The following is a 23,483-nucleotide window of genomic DNA, read 5'->3' as shown; positions in this document are numbered from 1 at the left end:
AACTATTCAGAACGTCTTATAAAAAAAAAAAAAAAAAATACATTCTTTGTTACTCATAGAACAGAAATACGTAAGTTTATAAGTTATATGACATGTAAAACACGGAGTTCACTGTATAAGCTTTGGAAAGCAAGTGCTCGACAAGCTGTACAAATGTAAGATTTGACATGACATATTTCATTGACATTGTCAGGACATTTCCTGTATTGTGGATCGTCATTTTCGCAGATTGTTGTGTTCGTTCTCTCGACAATAGAGTGATGCAAATCTTACACTGTAGTGTCAGTGATAAATGACGATATGAAGATGTGAAAAACCAAAGTCAAGTACATCAAAACTTAAAATATATCTCAAAGATAAATAACATTCATCAAACACCCGAGATAGAGTTAAACTTTATAATTAAGTTCTGAAACTTGAACCAAGGTACTAAAAAGATAATACTTGATAAAATTAAAAAATCTAAAGCTATTTTTAAAGTAAAATTATATTCTGTAGACAAGACACTTCAAAAAACAATTTAACTGAAACTGTTACAGAAAAATCAACTGGACAATGTCGGAACCGGCAATCTATCAGTGTCAACCTGTTGCAAGAAATACTACAGCTTTTTTTTTGCTTTTACTTAAATATATATATACTTCCTCATCCATTTTACAAGTATATACGTGTCTCGGAAGAGAGAAAAATCGACATCCATATATTAACATTAAGAAATTTTTTCATGTTGCTCTCCAGCAATTGAATCGCCGATTTAGGAATACTCGGGCACTTACTTATTTTTTCGATTACCCATTCACTCGTAAATTGACTTTGAAAACTAAATATTAATAAATTGTCCTTGATATTTTTGCGTGAAATAAAAACCCATATTCATTACAATAAAGAATAATAATAAAAAAATAAATATAGGGAATAAAATTTATAAAAGAGGAATAAACATAAAAAGAAGAACAAAAGATGAATCAATTTATGTTAACTATCGACAACTATTTTCTCATTTTTTATCGTTACTTCTATTCTGGTCATACGCTAAGGATAGAGTTAGGGTAGAGGTCGAAGTAAATTTCTGATATTGAAAAATCTGGTAAAGTAGGTAAGGTAGGAAAGAATATACATAATAGACGAAGGAACTGAACCATGAAAATAGAATCGAGCAAAGTTATTACGAACAAAAATAATAAAAAATTTATCAAACTAATTATTATACATGCAGTCGTGTTCTAACGGTTAGCTATTAAATCAAAGGCAAAGTAGTTGAAGAATGAGAGAAATAGAAGAAATTTAATTACTTTGCACGTGAGAAGACGTTATTCGCAGAATTATAACGAAAGTTTCAGATGAAAAGTAATGAGAGTGAGAATAAAGGAAGAATAACGAGAGAAGGTGAAAAGGCAAAAAAATATCGGAAGATGATGAACGTATATTTTGTGGGTGAACAAATATAGATATATATTTATTGAGACACGGAGAGTTTCGGTGCATTACAACCGTAATCGGAGCAAGGACGATCATCGACACTTATTCTTTCTTTTTATTTATATTCAAGACCCTCGCTTGTTCCAGCCGGGTCTGTATTTTCAAAAGCACCCAGCACTCAAATTGAGTTTCCACACTTAAGGATGTATTTAAGCTCAATTATAGCGCCTGGGCTTTTACATTCAATGACCTCGATATTCGAATTTTATTAAGTCGATAATAAATTATAATTTTTTTAATTATATTTTAAAAATAATGATTATGAAATTTTTACAGAAAAAGACTTATTTTTTTTTATTTGATAACTAAAAAAATTATTCCTTAAAAAGTAAATTTTTCAAGGAATCAATATTGAATTATTTTCAACTTTTGGTCTATTTGACCTTTAGGGTCAACGATTTTCCAGATTTATTTTTTTTCATAATAATCATTATTAAAATAAATTCTATGAAGACATTGAGTAATTTGTAATTATGAAAGATAAATTAATAAAAAAGTAATTAGGGTTTATATGACTCACTCTCGTCTGTCTGGGGCGCCGACAGGATGGCGCTGTGCTTCTTCTTCACTTCCTCGACATTCGTCTGGATATTGTCAATCATTTCGCGAATCTCCTCCACCTTTATTAAAATAAAAATACCATTAGTCGTCTTCCATTTTTGTAAATTTTTTTTATATATATCTCGTCGAATAAAACATACATCCATTCACAAGGCCAATTTTCATGGGTTGCTTTTTTTTATCACCGCATCATTAATTAACTTTCCTCTCAGATAAAAAACAAACGTTGAAAATATTCAAATTCATTCGTGTAATTTAAATTTAAATACGATTTTTATCATAAATTTTCAAAACAAACATTCTAAGTAAAAAAAAAATTTTTTCAAATCAAAGAAATTAGGTTAGCTAGATAAATATTGTTTATCAATTAAAGTTCGCTAATATCAAAAAGAGTGTTAACTTAATAGAATAAAACTTTTGCAATTACAAGTTTTAAAAGTCAAATATTAAGCTTTCATTATAATTAGATTAAAAAAATTTATAAAAAGAGCTAAATAAATAATTAGAATTATTAAACAGAAGAATAATAAATAAAGATGTTAAATTAATGCAGGTCAATAATTTTTAATTAAAACCTCATGTGGCTTGCATATCAGCTTCCGAATTACCCGGAGATGTGACGTTTTTAGTGCAAGTAGTACAAGTAGTCTTTTCATCCGCCGCAAAACGTACACGTGTGTATGCGTGTTCATCATATCACGGAACTGAATAAAAAAAGTAAATAAAAAAAAATCTGCTATAGATTCTATGGCACGTGTTTTTCCCTATAGACATGTCAGTAATTTCTCAGCGGAGTTTTACTCAAGTGTTACTTTACTCGGAAAATATCGATCGCGCCCGTATAATATATATGACTGTTGCTGCAACACATAAGGGGAACCCTCGATTCAGCTCAACTCGATACGACTCTCGACCAGAATATCGCTCTTTCCACCGAGCTGAATAGATAAAATATTTCGGATACATTTTTCCTCTAAATATAGAGCTCCAACATAAACATAAATTTTATAGTTAAGAATAAACGAAAAATAACATTTGCTGTTATATTACGGAGGAAAATTTATTTACTTATATACATCACTCAATTAATTTCTCTCAAGGGCCATGTATGTATATTGTGGTTCTGAATACTTGGCCTATTTTCAATATTTTACAATGAATACTTTAACCTGCTTAATAGAGCAATTGGTTTAACCATCATTTTATGAGTGCGTTAAATGAGTATTTTAATGTTATTTTATTATTCAACTAATATTTCGGGTTTAAATATAGTTGCTGTGCGATTAGTATTTTTAATGAAACATTTAATTAGAATTTAAAATAAATTATATATTTAATTTATGGCTTACATACATAATTCTTGAGAAAAATTAGTTATTTTGTTTAAAAAAGTAGCCAAAGAATAAATATTATAGAAAATTTTCGCGCAAGCGCATTAAATATAGACTATCTGATATTTTAGTTCGTATAATAGACACATGTACTATATTATAAGTTTTATATGCGTGACAAGTTTATTAGTAAAAACTTTGACAGAAATTTTCCTCAAAAACTTTTTTTTTTTAATTGTTCTGTAGCACGATAAATATACTACTTTTAAAATAATTATTTCAATTTAAATATCTTAAATTTTTATTTTTAAAAATTTTCTGTTTGTAGATTAATAATTCAAGTATAAAACAAAAGTAGATGAAAAGATAAAAGCTTTACAATCTAGAGAGATAAGAACTAAATCAAAAATTTTTTCTTTAATAAAAAAATAATGAATATTAAATTATCCAATTAAAAATTCATTAAAAAATAATAAGTGGAATTTTAATTAAAAAAGACAGATAAATGAATGGTATGAATTATTAGTAAGTTTTAAAAGAATTGGCGCCGTCTGGACAATTTATATTTGCAATCCTCTTGAACTGTCGGATATCTATTTATTTTTTTTCCTTGTATATATCAGTACAGTATATGTATACCGTGGATAGTTTGTCAAATAAATAAATGTTCAACAAGAGTATTTGAGAAATCATTTCGAGACAGGACTAGACCACTATCTTGAAGGGAAAGGGTAAAGAAAATTCCTTGACCTCGATTCTCGCGTTGAGTTTATTTAATCGGATTATAGGGTCCTTTAATTAAAAAGTTCAGAAATTAAATTTTTAAAAATGTTATTTCTAATTAAAAATGTAAATATTTTTTAATATAAACAACAGTGGAAAGTCAAAAGCAATCAAAGTGAAATTTGAGACATCGACCACACTGGGAAGTATTAACCACAGCGAATAACTAAACAGCTGAACTTGAGATTACTACAAACTTAAATTGAAGTCAAGGAAGTATGAAGCTAATCATACAAGGCTTCACTTACACTACTTCGGGTACAATACTGTCAAAAACACGTACATCTGTATAGAGTGAACATAATATAAATAATTGCAATAATATTTAATGGAATCTTCAGTTATGAAGCCAGTTTATTTTTCGTGAAAATCGGGCCATTAACTGCGTTATATATCAGTTAATCTATTATTACCTCAATTTATTTTCCGACGATTGATTAAAAAACAGTAATAAAGAGAATGAACATCCAATCTAAAATAATTGAATCAAAAAGCGAAATAATAAAATGGAAACAAAGAATAAACAGTCTCACATTACTAGAAGTTTTATTATCAATTAAACCTCAATTACGGCTAGAATTTCAATGTCTTTTAATTTTTTTTATTAATAGAAAGATAATGATTATTTTTATAACATGACGATATTTTGACAGTGAATTGATATAATACAGAGCTCTTAAATTAAAAGATGTTTCTGTACCATGTATTAGGCTGAGAAGGTGCATTTAAAATTAAAATATATGTATTACGTGGCAGGATTTACTTGGAATATTCAAACTGAGAGCAAATCTTTGCTTCGTCCTTCCTTAGTACTTCCATTTAAGGTACTTTACATAATCGCATGAATATTGTAAATGTATTTTACATGCGGATGAGTATCCTCAGCTTTACCAGAGAATCTCTTATATATATATATATATATATATATATATATATATATATATATATATATATTTGTATTATAAATATATAGATTTATATTATATTTTATATAAAAACACAAAAAATATAAGAAATATCCTTTTAGAATTTTTAAAAATAATTATTTGAGAAAAGATTTAAGCCACTCGCAAAATAATCTTAAAATTCCCTGTCTTGGTGTTTTATTAGGAGTATAGCAAAACACTGTGATAAGAATTGTTAGTGTCGTTATTTTTTATTACAAAGAGAGAGGTAAAATTTTGTAGTTAAAATTTTCTGGCAAGCTTTCAAGAATAAGATGTATCGATTGGTATCCGTGAGATATAACATAACATATAGAAGTATTAAGTATAACGCGACCTGCATAAATCTATGTAGTAGGTTGTACCCGAAGTGAGTTAAGTTATGGGTGATCGTGTCAATCGCGTCTCTCGGGGACGATGCCTGGAAGCTAAAAAGTATAAAAGCCTGAAAGAGGCTCAAGGGTTACTTTCTCATTCAAATAATATACGTATATTATATCTATACATAAATTGAGGGACAGAGCGAGGGATTGTACAAAGAGTAAGTAATAAAAAAAATGACACGCACATCAGATTAAAATAATAGCTAATAAAGTAACATAATTATCTTGTTTCTCACTTTGGTCTCGCAATAACGCTAATTTTTATTGTAGTTTCAGTTTAAATTGTGAATTCTTTCCCGCATTAAGTTATTTTATTACTGGTTAACGGAGAAAATTTAGTTTTCGAATAAAATATTATTATAATATAAGAGATATAAACAGTCGTAAAAAATTTATAACATGAAAGTTATTATTAAAGTTTATGAAAAATAAGTTTCTAGTGTGAGGACCTATTCTAGTTTATTTGGTGAAGTTTAAGTACGTCTCAATGCACAATTGCTAAAGTTTCCCCACTGATGAAATAATAATAATAATAAAAGTAGCATTAAATTCACAAAAGACTGATGAGGAAATACATTCAAATAAAACTTTTTTTTATTGTCAATAATTTATTTTTCCACTGATATGAAATATTTTATTCAGAGTAAATAGACGAAGAAAAAGATTTTTATAAAAAGTTTATTTGTACTGTAGATAAAAATAAAAAATTATTAATAATCAAACATTTAAGACACGAAAAATTTCTACAGATATTTTTTGTATGAAAATTAATCCTCAAACTTTAAACAAAAAATTTACAACAAAACTTATAGTGAGAACTTTATTAAATAAAGCTGAAAACCTACAGAAGTAAAATGAGTAAAATCATTGCATGTTTATTTGAAAGATGAGAGAAATTACCCAGGGATCTCTAGAGTACTGTTAATATAATACTCTTTGTTTTTATCTAACGTGAGTGGCTGTGAGCTTTAGAACAGTAAATATTACACAAGATAATACGAGTAAAGAAGATAAATTAGAGAAGAAGATGACACCAAGAGAAAGAGATTCGCGTATACGTTGAATCGGTGAGACAAGCTGCGGAAATGCGTTTATCTAACGAGAGAGCTTTCTCGCTAGTTTAGTTATAAATTAAAGTAGTGGATTGACACCTTGTTTTAAATATCAAATACTCGGAAAAATCAACAAGAATGTGTGTGTATGTTTAAAATTTAATTAAATAAAATATTCAACGTTGTGAGTTTATTTTTCTTTTTGCTCAACTATTTTTAAAATCATATCAACAAAGTGACAAATTAATCTCGTTGGAAAAAAAATATTGCGTACGAAAAAGCTCGAGTCAACACTATCGGCGCAAAAAATAGAAAAATAGTTGGTAATTTTTTTTATCGGAATTTTTTTTTCGAGATATAATTCATGTGTTTACCCGCCTATAAATATAACTTCACTCAGAGTTTTTTTGAATGTAAGAGTTTTAGCAAAGGTAATTTACCTCCTTTGAAAACGCTTGCGAAATTTTATCTTCAAGTTGACCCAATTGGCTCCAGTCTCCTGAGAATTTTATTAAACTCGAAGAATTATCACACAAATTTTCTTTGTTAATTTTTCCCTTGATAATTAGATAAAAAAATTCATCTCAATAAAAACAACCTTACAATTTTTTTAAATTAAAATTCAGTAGCTATAAATTGTAAAATAATCCACGATAGCGGTAATATATTAACAATAAGAGCCGTTTAGTTGTCGGAATTTTCTCTGCATAAGAAAGTCCTCATCAAACTTTTATGACTCTCCCGGGAGAAATTTTCTAGCAAGAGTTTTTGATCGACGAAGCTTTCTTCGGAAATACAAGTAATAAAAATAAAGAATAAAATTAAAAAAAAAAGGACGATGGCTAAGTAGTGCACCTGACTGTAAAACAAATTTGTTCAATGTTCGCAAGCTGAGAGTCAAAAGACATGAGAGTAAGTGAAAATGCCAAAAGGCGAATGCTCTTGATGAGATTGCTTGTAATGTGGCTGCCGGCCAAAGTACTAGTCCCAAAGATCCTTCATATATCTTTCTATATTATATATCTATAGTATACCATAAAAAAAATTAAACGTACATCGAAATAGCCGTCATATCGTAGAGCGTATAGTCTATCGCGTTCTCTTAACTCGTGTCAGGTTTTCAGGTCGCGCCGCAAATTCCGCCAATTAAACTGGAAATCATTTAGGCGGGGCTATTAGACACTTAATCACAACCATACATACATGTGTGTTCGTGTATGTCGACTCGCTTGCGCTTAAATACAGTAACGCACACTTTAACTCAATGTAAATGGGTTACATTACTTTAAAAATTTACATGCCAAGCTCAATTCACCAAAAAAGCTTAAAACTAACCCCACAACTCTTTATAATTAGAATGAGTAATTATTAATTGCCTGGATAATTAACTTTACCTCTACTTGCTTCATTTAACGGTTAGTTTAATTAATAGCCTGTCTATAAAAAATAATTGTTTAAACTTGTAACATGCTATAAATTTTTGTCAACGAAGCATTGGAATTTTTTTATAATAAAGTTGTTAAATAAAGTAGAATTGAATTTAATTATTTAGATCAAATATGTCCTTGTGAGAAAGAAATAAAAATAAACTAGGATAATTTATTTGTGATGATCTACCCGGAAAAAATTAAAGTCATTGTCATTGCGTATTCAGTGATGGGGATAGAAAATTTTTTCTATATGAATAAAGTATAGAAAAAATTAGTTACGCGAATATAAAAGCAAAGGATCCCTTGATATAATGTGAGGAATTGATAATTTTGTTGCATAACTTCCTACATATCCTGAGGCAACTATTTTTGGAATTAAGCACCCAATATCGGTGGTGGCATTTAGAAATTCATCTATATATCTATATGTCTATATATCGGCGATTAAGCTAAATTTAACTCTGTAGGTGTGTATATAGAAATGTCACTGTTAGAGAATTTCATTTAACATTCGAATAATGGGAAGAAATGGAATTTTATAAAATATCTTTTCTGTTAACTATCTATTAATTGAATTGTTTAATGAAGGGAAATGACTCAGAATGTACAGAATTCTATCATTTGAAGCATCACTTTTTAAAGTCGTTTTAAATTAACATGATGCTAAAATCGATGCTAAAAAAATTAATTCTCATCATATGATGTTTAAATTGGTATAAAAACTCAAAAAAGCAAGTTACTATTTCTAATAGCATATAAATAGCAAAAACTTGAAGAAATTTTATTGAAATAATTTGTTGATATTTTAGCAGCGCTGCTTTAAAAATAAAAGTAAAAAATTCAAATTTTTATCGGTTGTATTTTTTTAGCGTAACCTAGAGTGACGGTCGACGGTCAACACAATACCAAAATTGAAAACAGCTGGTCTAGTGTGTCAAAAAAATACAACAAATTTATATTGGAAAAGACAGATGGATACTTGTCGGGTTTTGTAAGTGTTTGATTACAAACACTCTGAAAATAGAGTAGTTGGCTTTTGAAATGAAAACCAATATTTGTGATACAGTATAGCAGGTGAAAATGAAAATAAATATCATAAGCTTCAATTCAAAAATAATATTGAAATAGAATCAATAAGGTATTTCAGCTGAATTTGATGGTAATCAAATCAATTTCTACTTTAAACCGTCCATTTAATGAAAACACCAGACCAGTGACAACTATATCAATTTGCAAATTAAATTTCATCTGTAGTATTGCAATCAATATATACCATTTTACTGTTTAGTTTCACAAACACGTCTTTCAATGTCACTTCAAGTCTCGGATCTCGAATTTAATTCAAAAAATTTTATTTAATCCCATGTGAAAATAAATAATCAAGTTCTTTAACTTAAAAAATAAATGTAATATAACTACCTCAAGTAATCGAAGTTGAATGATAGAATAAAAGTTTTGTGTAATATTGATGATAATTATAAAAATAAACTTACCTCCGCAAAAAATTCTGTCATGAAATCTTCCTGCCCGCCCACGTTAACGGACACCTCGTCGGGCGCTTCATCGTCATCCGACTGAGCCTGGAAAATTCATTTAAAAATTTTTATAAGATAATATTTATCAACCCACTAATTTTTTTTATTTTATTTCTTTAATTTTCCAACTTTTTCAGTTTAATAATTAAAAAATTGATGACTGGAGGAGAAATATGGTTCACGATGTAATTGCTATTTATCAAATTTTGCTTCAAATTGGTGAAGCAGTTTCAATTAATTAAAACTAAAACCAAGCGATAAATATATATATATATATATATATATATATATATATATATATATATATATATATATATATATATATATATATATATATATATATATATATATATATATATATCTTCGTAGATGATAGATATATATTTCAGAAGATTTACGGTATAGAAGGACATTTACTGTTGGTACGAACAGCCAACGCATTAAATACCAGTCATTGTCATCTTCGAAGCAAGTAAAGCTTTGACCCAGCTTGTCTCGCTCAAACCGCCCACATGAACTCATCTATTACCTACACGACTACGCTGTTACGTAGTGTAGTATTTCTCTGAACTCTGCTCGGAATTTATATTATATTTATTGTATAATAATTTTGATGGTTACTATAGTGGAAAATCGAATAGTAGAGAGGATGCCTCTTGATATAACTTCATTAAAGCTGGTATTTATGGATAGAGATTGACGAAGGATATTATTTTAAGTTGACAATCTATATCATCATTATCCTTGCGGAATGTTAAGGGCTGCTAAATATCCGTATTTTCCGATATAAACGTTATTTCATTCACGTAGCGCTGATGTGTTTCTATTATGGTTATCAAGAGGTACAACACGTTATAATACGGATTTTAAATGTCATCAAGATAGTTTAAAATTATGATACACCTGAACCTGAAGTTCTGAACGCTTGTTCAATAGGTTTCAAATAATGAATTTTTTTTTAGTACAAATTTTATGATAAAAATTAGTTTAAAATTATAAAAAAAAAATAATAATAAATAATTACTGTTTAGGTTTTTTTTATCAATATTTTTAGTTGAAAAAAAATTTTTTATTTGAAGGTAAAAAATTATATTTTTAAAGTTTTTATTATTTACTCAATGCAAAATTACAAAAAAAAAAAAAATTGATACATTTCCATTTTTTTTTCTGTACTTCTGGTTAACAGTTTTTTAATTTTCGGGAAGTTTTATTTTCGTAGAGAAAACAAAATTAATTTTTTTTAGCTGAAAACAATTGCTTTTATTCTAAAGCAAATGAATTTAGGTTAATTTAATTTTCAACATATAAAGAAATTAGCAAGAAATTGAAATTCGCTTTCCTATAAGTTAACATGTAAAATTAAATTGTTTTGCATAGAAACTAAATTACGTGATTTGCATTCACTCGATAATCCAACCATGGAGCCAGACAAATTTTTAACAGAAAGAATCAAGTTTTTTTTTTTTTTTTCTTAATTATTATTGTTGACAATAAAGTTGACAATAAAGAGGAATAATAATTTTTTTTTGTTTAATTAAAATTAGTAACCATGATGAACAAAACAAATTGATTGTAATGTATATTGAATATTGTAGAGGAAGAGAAAAAAAATTGAAAAACGATAAATTGTTTTGAAACATTAACAGTTAGTTTCCTAGCGAAGTTAAAAAAAATCAACGGATAAATGTAGGTGGGAATATGTATTCCCACTGATCGTTAAAAGTTTAGAATCACAGAGCACTTTGATGCTGAGTGTGACCTTTAGCGAGTAGTTGAAAAAAAAAGTAACATATTTTATATTTTTCAACGATTCTGCAAAATAATTAAAATGCAGAGATATAAAATAAATAAGCCAATAAAAAAAAATATAATAAAAAAACTTTGACACATATTAAACAGCCAGAATATTGTACGTTTTTTACTCAGTGTCTCAACAAAATGACACATTTGTGTAAATTTTATCAGTTTACAGAATCACTTATAATCCCAAGTGATAACGAGATTGAATGAGCAGCCAGAACAAGACACTGTGAAATTACCCTATCTATTTAATCTTGATAAAAAAAACAATAAGAATTTTAAAAGAGGAAAAACTTTAGGGAGGCTTAAGTCGATGTAGATGAGAAAATGTCGCAATGGATTACTTTAACTTAAATTGCGATACTATTAGATAGCAATAAAACAACAACAATAACAATAACAGTTGCGATAGCAATATCAATAACAAAATTCATTCCTTCTGCTAAGACAAGATGACATCGATAAATTACAGGCATTTCAAATGAATTATTAAAACAACCAATAAAGAAGAGTCTGCTGATCGATAATGTACGACAAACTTAGAATAAGTTATCCAACTTAAAGAAAAGAGTGTATGAGAGTAAAAAAGATCGTATGTCTTCCCTAAAAGTTCTATTTGGTGTTTCGTGACATGGAAAAAATTTAATTGAAAACTCGGATGTATTTTTAAGAGATTTTTTTTTTAAGCCAATTTAAATATATATTTTATAAAAATATAAATCAGTGATTGGAGCTACAGTTTTGAATTATTTTTCTACATAATAGTATCAATAAAATGAAGATTGCACAATGAGGAAGTTAATAAAACTGTATCTTATCTATATGAATTAATTTTCGCGTAATTCTTATTTTTATATTTTGCATTAAGAATTGTATTCCGGTGATAGTGAATACAAAAAAAAATAAATGAAGAAAAATAGAACATTTTTTCTAAATTAATGTGTACGTTTAAAAATAAATTTTTGAAACTGTGATATTATTTTATCAAATACTGAAATTAAACTAATAAATTATTTACAAGATAATTGGCTATTAAAAACGACAAAAATGGAATTAAAAAGTCGAAATAATTAATTTAAACATTTGTGAAAAGTACAAAGTTGAAGTAATAAAATAAATGCAGCAATGAAAGCTCGAATTATATAAATAAAAAATTTGAGTAAAATGAATTTAGTCAAGATTAGATTATTAAGTTGTAACTTGACGTAAAAGTTGATGGAAGATGTCAAGAGTAAACAATTAGCAAGTTATGTAAACGCGGGCAATGAAGTTGGGAAAACGTGGCTGGTGGTTTTACGAAATTAGTGAAACGATGCAGGTCTTGTAGTGTTGTTGTGGTGTGTACGTTGTGTGTGACGTATGTATGTGATGTGGTCCCACGTTGGGACGTTAGGTCAAGGATACGCTGCGAACCGAGGCTACGCCCGGGATATTCAAATGAGCATTTCATCGACGCTCCTGTCTCTCCAATGTCATCTTCACAATGTTACATTTTATGCTGGTACTACATATTACTACAGAACACAACCTAAATTCCAGCTAAAACAACAAATTCATTTTATCCATCCGAACACTAAATCCTTTCTGTTTTTCCTCCGCTTCACATCTACATAAATACGTACACGAACATAACATCACATTCAAATCTTAATTTTATCCTCTGATACGCAGTCATAGATTTTTGTAAATAAAATCCATAAAAAATTTACCGCTTCATTTTTTTTTTTATCTTTCTTCACTAAAAAACCGAGAAAATATTCAAACCTTCTTTGATATGATAAGTAGGTCTTATCTACGATACTTGTACCTTGAATACATTGAATGAAACATTGAAACTCGTATTTATAGACAAATATATTTATATTTATGTTTATACTCTGATATAACGTTTTTTATCGGTTGTATTTAAGGAAAATTATTCGTTTTTTTGACTTGATAAAATTGAAAATGAAGAAATTGACAAAAAAAAACATTTCAAATTAAATAAAATCTTTAAGAAAAAAATTAATTAATTAATTTAATAAGAGTAAGTTATAAAAAAAAAATTAATGAGCGAGTAAATAATTAATTGAATAGACCAATGAATATTTATGTAAATGTAAATAATGAAAAGATATAAATAAAGTTGACGGTTCTGAAAATATATTTATAAAATTTGTGAGCGGATGTTGATAAGGATTATTTTATAGTACAGGGATATAATATAAAGTTGATGAGGGAAACATCGAGTAAGGGTGACGTCATTTTATTTTCACGTAATGATCGTTTTTTTCTTTCATTTTTTTGTCACAGACAATAGTTAACCTAGTTCGAGTATCGTGAATGGGCTCAAGGCAATCCTAAAGAAGCAAACTTGACGCCTCTGATTTTCTCCCCAACAATGAGAATCATCCTCGTTAGCACATCAGGTTGTACGCAAAGGCGAGAACATAAATCAGCATAGAGCCGCGAAAAATCATTTTAAAAATGTTGTTTTGTTTAAAAAACATAAACAGCTGAGTAGCGTGACGTTCAAGGGAAAGTGATATAGAGTAAATTAAAATCTTTTTACTAAAATATAAAAATTCAGTTTAAAAAAATGTAAATATTTAGCCTTGTATTTTTAATTGTCGAAAAAAGGAAAAATAATACATAAATGTACTTGAATAATGATTAATACAAGTAGAGCTTGATTAATCACTGGCGATAAATCATGAGCAACAATGAAAAATATTTTCATTTTCAGCGAAATTCCGATAAATAAAAACCGCGTATGCACAAAATATTGAAACTTGAATTTATACTAAAAAAGTGTGTATTGAAAAGTTTTTCTCGTTACTTATTCGCAAGAACTACCACGTAACTTTAGTAATCACCAGCACAGCGCCGCTTTTTTCTTTTTCTTTTACTGTTATTGCTATTTTATATTTTTCTCTCTGGTGTATTCGAAATAAGAAGAAACTTCTGGCTGTCATTATTCATTACGAGGAGTTTTCATTAAGAAAAAAAAGGCATCCGGTCATTGACAATGAGGAATAATAGCAATTACAACACCGACCTCGTCTTGCGAGTCCTAGAATTTCATTAATTACGCAATTAAATATTTTAATTTAAAAAAAAATCAAAGACGATAAAATTTAAATATAATAATAGAAACAAATAAAATTAAAAAAAAAAAAAAAAACAATAAATGATTACGTCATCAAAATTACTCAATTAATAATATGCTATTTTATGAAGTAACTTAATAATTCCATCAATTATTAAATCATCGATCTACCTAATAATTTAATTATTTCATCGCTATTTATAAACTCAAATGTTTAAAATTTAACAATAATTATTGCCTTTTTTTTTCTATTAAATATTAAATAAAAAATTAGCTAAGTGGAGCAAGAAATTTTAAATAGAAGTTAAGAAAAGAAGTGAATAAAGTACGAGTATAAGTACTAGTACTAGTACTTGTAAAAGTACAATAATAACTAAGAGTTTAACACCGGAGGAAGTGGTGAAGGTGTAGGTGGAAAATACGAATAACTCGGTCACAAAGAGGGACATCCGGTAAGACGTAGTGAAGGACGACAAGGATCCCCGGCGGCAGAAAGTTTACAACTTCAGTTTACAAGCACCAGGTACAGTAGGCCAGTACATAGCCTCGCGGAGTAAACTTCTGAGACAAACGGCTCCAAAATTACAATCTTGATGTTTAACACTCAACAACAGCATGTTTAGTAATTACGAGACGTAGACCGGCGTTTCAGGTCTCTCTTTGAACTCTCTCCTGACCATGACTGCCAATAAAAATAATGCCACAGTTTATTTATTGCCAGTTTAAATAATTATTCCAGTTATAGCTTGGCTTTATATGCATAAATGTCAGTTAACATGACAGCTATCGAATAACTCACTGGCATACAGAGGCAGGAGGGGGGTGGGGCACGTTTTTAAACTGAAACAATAGTACGTTATGATAATATAATGAAAAAATAAAAATAGTAGGAGTTGTAAGTGAAAGTAAATAAAAGATAGAATAAAATAAAAATAAATAAATATTAAAATGAGCGCACTGAGACCCTGAACGGTAACACCTGTCATCAGTGCCGGTTGTTGGTGCCGATAATCAGATAGATGACAGTTCTAGCTCCGTGGATGACTCAAGAATGGAAACGCCTTTTTATAATGGACATCAACACTTGACCACACTGATAATTTGCTATTGGAATCAACGATTGGATAAGTGGAATATTATTGTCATAATATTTAATCGGGTCGCCGGTTTTTTGAGTTTTGTTAAATTGACATCGGACAGTGGTAGCCAACGTTAAAAAAACAATTCAACAGTTTACGATAATCCATCTTCCAATTGGTCTTCAATTGACAGGACAGCGAGAGCTTAAAGGTTCATTAAGTATGTAGGTATATGTACGACGATATGATGAGGAGTCTAATGATGTGATATTGATAACTTAACTACTGACTAGGTACACATTGTACAATTGTTTGTTGGTCAACTCACCGCTACGAGGGCTGCTAATCTATCCTTAGTCATGGTTTTATGACGAGTTACACGACAGTCAACGGACGTTAGATTTACAACAATTTACAGTTAATAATTCCATTCACGTAAAAATCCTTCATGTAACAACGAGGAGCACGGCCACTAAAAACTAACGAATCGGACACACTAACCGCCAGAGACACGATCGTAAAATCGATACCTAAGCAAACTCGCCTGCTTCTGCAGTGCCGTTCTTCATTCTGCGCATGCTCCGATGACGTCAACTTTTTCTTACTCATGTACCAATTACACTTATTACCCCGGACTAGCACTATTATTGTTTTGTTATCTTATTTTTTATTATTTTTTTGTTATTAAAAAATTATTTCATTATTAATTTATAAATACACTAATACGTCATTGCTCGTTGGTACTTTTTAGTTATTTTATGTCTTAAGGGCCGCATCTAAACTTCTGTTTTGATTGGTTTCAATTTAAGCGCGTAATTTAAATTTATTTATGAAAATTAATGACACTGAAGTTTACAGACATTAAAAATTTTTATGAAAATTAATTTAGCAGATATTTAATAATTTTAATAATTTTTCTAATCAATAAAATACTGCATTAAAAAAATTTTTTAAAAAATGGATATTTAGAAATTTTAACAAATTAAAAATGCAATTTTTTAAAAATAATTTTTTGGAACAAATTTTTTTTGTTAAACAAAATTAAAAGATGTTTAATTTTTTTATTTTTTTTTAATTCATTAAATTAGAGCTGAAAAATATTTTTAATTAACGTTAAAGTTTTTAATTTACTAAAAAATTTGCACATGAGCATGAAAAAATATTCAAATTTTTCGCGCAAAAAAAAGTAAAAACAACGACTTATACAGTTACACGGCAAATCCGGTCAAAAAATTATTACCCGGGAACTTCCGATGAACCCGAGAATGACTTTAAGTACTGAGAACATAAGGTTCAAATTGGCATGTCATTCAATAACAAAATGTCTGCCGTAGTTGATGTCTCATAAAGAGGGCGCCACTCTCTGGACAAAAATAAATCTATTTAATCAGAAAAAGGAAAAAAAATCTATTTATTTAATAGGAAAACCTTTAAAAAAACTATTGTATTATTTTTTTTAATTCAGAAATTTCATTTTTTTCTTTAATATATCCCCATATTAAAATAACGTATTACCAGTGCGCGGGTACTAGATTAGTCACTTCGGAGGAACGCCATTGTGAGCCATAACGACTGTGCAGCAAGGTGAGTTTTATCGTTCATTTTCACATCCATCGCAATAACCCGGGAAAGAAATTATTTCTTTATTAAAAATACTATTTTTATTTATCACAATTATTCGCCGACAGTAATAACGCGTCTACAGTTGTTAGTTTTTTGTTCAAAGTACGTATTATTTATTTACATACATAAAATAACTTTTTCATCAATTGCATCCTCAAGCTTTACTTGACCAAATTCTCATTAAATTTCAGCGTGGTTATTTTCCAATCGGCTGACTATTATTTTAATCATACATTTATTCCATTTTTTGTTTCATTTAATTTGATATTTTTTTTTTAAATAAATTATTTATTTAATTTTGCACAAACGTGTATCAATAAAATATCAAATACGAGGTCAGTATATTATTTTTTTTTCTAGTACAATCTAAACGTTCTTTTACACCTGCCGGTTACACCTTAGCGTCATATATTTAATCACACGCATATATACTTGTATATATAAAATATTATCGTGCCCAAATAATTTTGTCAAGTAAAATTTGATGACAAATTAACATTAGTTAATATTTCTATTTCTAGATATGAAGTTTGCGTTTTGTGTAATGATTAAATTCATGTAATTATTTAACCTCGGCACGTGTTCATTGATTATTATTTATTGATTGGTTTTTTTGTCATTAATTCCTGCACGTTGTGCTAAAAATAATCGCGTAGGGGTTGCATAGTCGAAAAAAAAAAAGACAATTTTATATATATATATTTTTTTTCTTGACTTCTTCTTAACTGTGTAAAAAATTCCAGGTTCTATTAACGAGTAACACTACAATTTAAAAAAAAAAGCAAAATGGCCCAGGAAGCTGACATGCCTACCTTCAAGTGTGTCCTCGTCGGTGACGGAGGTACTGGAAAAACTACATTCGTAAAGCGTCACTTGACTGGAGAGTTCGAGAAGAAGTACGTGGCAACTCTTGGAGTTGAGGTCCACCCTCTGATTTTCCACACAAACCGAGGACCCATTAGATTCAACGTATGGGACACAGCTGGTCAAGAAAAATTTGGAGGTCTTCGTGATGGTTACTACATCCAGGGTCAGTGTGCTGTTATTATGTTTGACGTTACATCTCGTGTAACGTATAAAAATGTACCCAACTGGCACAGAGATTTGGTACGTGTCTGTGAGAATATTCCAATTGTTTTATGCGGTAACAAAGTTGATATTAAGGACAGAAAAGTCAAAGCCAAGAGTATTGTTTTCCACCGAAAGAAGAATCTTCAGGTATTTATTATTTTTTTTTTTTTTTATTTTTATTTCCAATTGATAGTCTAGACGCTGTATTACCTTTTCGTAAACTTTTGAGGTCGGTGTACAAAAAACAAAAATAATTTCATTTTGTTCACCGACCTCAAAAGTTTACGAAAAATTAATGAAAAAATTATTTTATAATACTCATGTTTTTATTTATTTATTTATTTATTTATTTTTTTTTTTTATATATATATAGTACTACGACATCAGTGCTAAGAGTAATTACAACTTCGAGAAACCTTTCTTATGGTTAGCAAGAAAATTGATTGGTGACCCTAACTTGGAGTTCGTCGCCATGCCAGCTCTATTACCACCAGAGGTTACCATGGATCCACAATGGCAACAACAAATCGAAAAAGATCTTAAGGAAGCCCAAGAAACGGCACTGCCTGAAGATGATGAGGATCTATAGGTTAATTGTGCGTATGGCCAAACAAATTAAACAAACACTAAGTAAAATGAAACTGAGATATGGCCTAACAAGTACTCATATTTTACTATAAAATCGCACTCTTGTTGGTCACAAACTTAAACCTAAATTGAAATTAACTTAACTTAGCTTCCACGTTAACTGTTTTTTTTTTTTTTTTTCAATAAAAAATTTAAAAATCACTTGAAAGTATTTAAATTTTATTTACAAGTGATTGTAATTGTAATTTACAGGTACTGAGCAAGTGGACACCGCTGTGCAAGAGTGTTCTTTGAAACAGAAGTTAATTTTAATAAAATAATATTGCAATTAGTTTAATAATAAACTTTGAGGACTGTTTCTTATTTTTCTATTTGAAATTGATTCATGTGTTGTTTAACTTGAAAACTATAATTTTTTTTTACTGCATGAATAGTTTCGATTTTAAGTGCGAAACTTTTTAAATTCAAGTTGATGAATAATAACTGGAAACAATCAAGAGCGGTGTGTGAATTTGTTAAAAGTTTATTACTTTGAATGTGTGGTATAAATTATAAATATATCATAAGAATGTGTAATGTTTAAAATATTTTTTTTTTTGAATGAGCGTTTAATGTGCCTGTTTTTAAATAAACACTGCTGTTTATCAATAAATAACAACTGATTAATAATTACCACAATAATTGGTTTATTTATTTCAATAATCAATACATCTATTTATTAAATCAATTAATTTTATTTTCTTAAAATACCAAAAAAAAATATTTGGTTACTTAATTTTTTTTTTAGAAAAAACTGAGTTATCTCAATTTTAAAATTTATTAATTAACACATTAATACAAAGGTTTAATAATAAAATGCAAATTCTTACAATTATATACCAGCCAATTGACATGATTTTTTATATTGAATAAACTTGAGTACCCGGAATGTCAAGTGATCGGGATTATAAAACCAATTGACTGATAAAAGTGTTTAATAATAGGAATAATGAAACTACTGACGTAAAAATAATTGCAATAATATTTAACCTGTTATTGAATAATACGTATGTTGATTAAATTATCTAATTAGCAGCCTCAGCAGTTAATTTTGCTCGCTTCTTCTTTCCCACGGTTAACAGCAGTCGATCTTTTTCACTCAGCGGTTTGAGGACGTTGGTGACTACTCCGGTACCTAAAGTGATCGTTCCATCACGAAGCGTGAATCTCTGACCTTTTTCGAGTACCATCGGTCTGAACAGCTTCAACACAAGCTTGGAATCTTCTCCAGGCATGACCATGGGTTTGTCTGGAATAGAGACCTGACAAGCGACGTCCCAAGTCTTGCTGAACATCTGGATCTGTATTAAATTAGGAATAGGCTTCTTTCTGCCACCTTCATCAGCACTGAGAATGTATGCCTGAGTTTCCAGATGGTCGTAGGCTTTCATGGTACCGGGTTTGCACATGATCATTCCTCTTCTTATGTCGTCTCTCTTCAATCCTCGGACAAGAGCTCCAAGCTGGTCACCGGCATGAGCTTCAGTCAAGATCTGATGGAACATCTCGATTCCGGTGATGGTAGTTTTAAGAGATTTGCTGTATCCGATGAACTCGGCTTCCATTCCCTTCTTGATGATTCCACGCTCGAGACGACCAGTCACGACAGTTCCACGACCCGAGATCGAGTAAGCGTTCTCCACGGGCATCATAAATGGCTTGTCCAAGTCCCGAACGGGAGTAGGTACGTGGCCATCAACTGCTTCCAACAGTTTCGTGATAGCTTGACTTCCTATTTCGGGATTCTTTCCTTCCAGTGCGCACAAAGCGCTGCCTTTTATTACTGGTATCTTATCTCCGTCGTAACCCATTTCTGTTAACAATTCCCGGATTTCCATCTCTACCAACTCAATCATTTCAGCGTCAGCTGCATCGACCTAAAAATTTAAATATTAAATCTATATTATTAGGAGAATAATTTTTAAAGATATAAACTCATCCCGATGTTACACTCATCAAGACCTTTCATTTGAGTACCCACATCAATTTTTCATATATTTATATATATTATATATACGTATATACGAAAAATATATCAAAATAAATCTCTAGATAATGTATTTAAATAATAATAATATCAATTACCTTATTAATAAAGACAACGATATGCTCGATTCCAATTTGCTTAGCAAGAATTAAATGTTCACGTGTCTGTGGCATAGCACCATCAGTTGCAGCGACGACTAAAATAGCGCCGTCCATCTGCGCTGTTCCTGTGATCATGTTCTTTATGTAATCAGCGTGTCCTGGACAATCAGTGTGTCCATAGTGACGATTTGCGGTGGAATATTCAATGTGCGCTACATTTATGGTGATTCCACGAGCCTTTTCTTCTGGTGCATTATCGATTTCACTATAACCCATAGCATTAGCTAGCTCTTGTTCTGCCAAAACTGTTGAAAAATTTTTTTTCATAAGTTTAAAATGAATAATTTCTTTTATTTATATAATACAAAGTTTAAAATCTAATTTTATAAACTAGAAAATTAATTATAAAACAATAGATACAAAAAAAAATTAATCAAGTATTTTAATAATAACCTTTTGTTATTGCAGCAGTTAATGTGGTTTTGCCATGATCAACATGACCAATAGTACCGACATTGCAATGAGGTTTATCTCGGTTGAAAACTTTTTTTTCAGCATACAGCCTCTGTGATGTTACTTGAGGCACGTGTAACTGCGAGCACACCAAACTTCTTTTTTGCTGTTGAAAAAAAAATTTTTTTTCAATAAATTACATTAAAAAGATGATAATACTAAAGTTAGCAGTCAGCTGTTAATTTTAAAAATTTTTTTAATAAATTAATTACAATAAAAAAATGCTTTTAAAAATTTTCACTTGTAATTTTTATTAATTTTCACATGTGAAACTTTTTGATTAAATTATTATAAAAAAAAAATTAAATCAAAAAGTTTTACATGTAAAAAATAATAAAAATTACAAGTGAAAATTTTTAGAAACATTTTTTTATTGTAATTGATTTATTAAATTAATTTTTTAAATTAACAGCTGACTGCTAACTTTAGTATTATTTAAAAAGTAAAATAATATAAAAATACGTTCTATATTACAATAGAACTCGTAATAATAATCACAGTCGTAGGATATAACAAATTACGTTATGTGGAGACATAGAGTAGTTGACTTACACATTTTGAAAAATGTCGATTGAAGAGAATTTGCTTGATAGTTTTGCGGAGAACTGCAACAAAATAATATTGTTAATGAGTAAGTTACATTAAATAAAAGAAATTGTGAAATTTTAAAAATGATCAAATGGAAAATCTTAACCTGGGAAACATGGAGTCGGCAAGTAAAAAATTAACCGTGAAATAATAATTGATGATTGGGAAGTTAATGAGTGTCAGAAGGATTAAAAATGATTAATTATTTTTAATTAATTGTTCTAATCAATAATTATTACTTACTAGGATTTAATATAACTCTTGCAGATGCCAAAGCCATGATTCTTTTTTAACCACAAAAAGGTAGAAATTGTAAATGGTGTGTTAGGTACAGTGTGGCCAGAACGTGCTCTTTTCTTACCCCCACTTTGTAGGACACTCTCATCTGACTACATTGAAAGCGGTACAAAGTGGGGGTAAAAAAATCGCACGATCTGGCCACACTGGTTGGGTATGTGAAATTGAGGGCGCCACTTCTCATTCTATTACGCAAGTGCTGCGCGGTTTTTAAATTACAAATTAGTTGTAAAATTTGGAAAAATTTTATGATATTGAAATTTAAAGACACCGGATAATTTTTTTTATTATTTTTGATAAAGAAATTATAGCAAGAAAAATTTATTTGAAAAATTATAATAATAAGGTTAGTCTACGTTTTTAATTTTTTCTCTTTTTATTAATTTTTTCTCAATTTATTAAATTAGATTAAAAAAAAATTTTTTTTTTAAATTACACTCAAAGTTTTTAATGTTTTTTTATGAATAAAATTAAAAAAAAATTTTTTTGTAATAATTTTTTCAATAAAGATAATTCTAAAAATTTTTAAATTTTGGCTTACTTAAATTTCATTAAAAAATTTCAATTCCAGAAGCTCTAAAAAATTTTAAATGCATTTTTTTAAATATAATTTTCTAGACCTAGCTAATTTAAAAAAAAAAATCAAAGAATTGTCAAGTATCTTAATTTATAATCATGAGCTTTTAATAATTTATAATGATAGTAAAATTAACAGACATCTGTCAATTTTAATAACCATTAAATTAATTATGAAAATATTTTAATTAAAAAATTCCACTCACAGTAAAAAATTTTGTATTAAAAATTTTTATGTTAAATTTACACATAAAAGTGTTAAATATTTAACACAAGAAATTATTTACAAAAAATTGCAAGCATTGATTTATTAATTTTCACAAGTAAAATGTATTTCTTCATTTTATTCATAATAATTTATTTATTAAAAATTTTTAGATGCCAGGTAATTTCAGTATCATATAATTTATTTACTTAATATCAATGAATTTGCAGAAAATTTACTGTTATAATTTGTTGCATATATTTATCTCAAGTATTCACTTAATTACGGTTTAAGTGAATCATAATGACGATCAGTTTAAACAAAACGTCAGTGGGATAATAATAAACAACAAATAAATAATTCAATGCAGGGAATAACATAAAAAAGAATCAAACAAAATATGTAACAAACAAACCTGCGTTATTCACAC

General features: G+C 28.7%; 3 protein-coding genes across 8 annotated transcripts in view; 1 reads left to right on the top strand and 2 right to left on the bottom strand.

The window, feature by feature from the left end:
- The window catches only part of Syx1a (syntaxin 1A), a 60,064-nt gene extending 44,044 nt beyond the window's left edge, over positions 1-16,020 (bottom strand). Inside the window, exons 1-3 of one of the 4 annotated variants that reach the window (XM_074245737.1) lie at positions 15,794-16,020; positions 9,457-9,543; positions 2,000-2,099 (exon numbers count right to left, since the gene is read on the bottom strand). In XM_074245737.1, the coding sequence (XP_074101838.1) occupies positions 2,000-2,099; positions 9,457-9,543; positions 15,794-15,826 (220 nt within the window). In that variant the 5' untranslated portion in view covers positions 15,827-16,020. The remainder of the gene's footprint in view (positions 1-1,999; positions 2,100-9,456; positions 9,544-15,793) is intronic. The other 3 variants (XM_074245734.1, XM_074245735.1, XM_074245736.1) reach the window with 3 other exon arrangements.
- An 876-nt stretch (positions 16,021-16,896) lies between these two features.
- On the top strand, positions 16,897-19,428 carry Ran (RAN, member RAS oncogene family). 3 transcript variants are annotated; one of them, XM_074247016.1, is made up of 4 exons: positions 17,056-17,190; positions 17,832-18,306; positions 18,533-18,755; positions 19,000-19,428. In XM_074247016.1, the coding sequence occupies exons 2-3, from the start codon at positions 17,875-17,877 to the stop codon at positions 18,746-18,748; spliced, it is 648 nt and encodes a 215-aa protein (XP_074103117.1). In that variant the 5' UTR covers positions 17,056-17,190; positions 17,832-17,874; the 3' UTR covers positions 18,749-18,755; positions 19,000-19,428. The 3 variants fall into 3 exon arrangements, with proteins under 3 accessions (XP_074103116.1, XP_074103117.1, XP_074103115.1); XM_074247015.1 differs by lacking the exon at positions 17,056-17,190 and adding an exon at positions 16,897-17,049 and having other exon boundaries at positions 18,533-19,091; XM_074247014.1 differs by having other exon boundaries at positions 18,533-19,091.
- Positions 19,410-22,372, bottom strand: LOC141530118 (elongation factor Tu, mitochondrial). Its single transcript, XM_074247008.1, has 5 exons — positions 22,219-22,372; positions 21,940-21,992; positions 21,328-21,493; positions 20,872-21,179; positions 19,410-20,663 (listed from the first exon to the last, which is right to left on the bottom strand). The coding sequence occupies exons 1-5, from the start codon at positions 22,253-22,255 to the stop codon at positions 19,812-19,814; spliced, it is 1,416 nt and encodes a 471-aa protein (XP_074103109.1). The 5' UTR covers positions 22,256-22,372; the 3' UTR covers positions 19,410-19,811.
- Between the last annotated feature and the right edge of the window lie 1,111 nt (positions 22,373-23,483).

Source organism: Cotesia typhae, unplaced genomic scaffold (assembly GCF_013202065.1).
Source record: "Cotesia typhae breed Kobodo isofemale line unplaced genomic scaffold, CoteBio_Ctyphae contig_48, whole genome shotgun sequence".
NCBI classification, from domain to species: Eukaryota; Metazoa; Arthropoda; class Insecta; order Hymenoptera; family Braconidae; genus Cotesia; species Cotesia typhae.
This window is presented reverse-complemented; position numbering and strand designations above follow the sequence as displayed.

Bases quoted from the DNA above. Each gene is read 5' to 3' on its own strand.
- LOC141530118 (XM_074247008.1), bottom strand. From the start codon at position 22,255: ATGGCTTTGGCATCTGCAAGAGTTATATTAAATCCTA. The intron at 21,993-22,218 runs GTAAGTAATAAT...ATTTTGTTGCAG, and splicing joins AAGAGTTATATTAAATCCTA to TTCTCCGCAAAACTATCAAG. The intron at 20,664-20,871 runs GTAATTGATATT...TTAAATTTTTAG, and splicing joins TCGTTGTCTTTATTAATAAG to GTCGATGCAGCTGACGCTGA.
- Ran (XM_074247016.1), top strand. From the start codon at position 17,875: ATGGCCCAGGAAGCTGACATGCCTACCTTCAAGTGTGTCCTCGTCGGT. The intron at 18,307-18,532 runs GTATTTATTATT...ATATATATATAG, and splicing joins ACCGAAAGAAGAATCTTCAG to TACTACGACATCAGTGCTAA.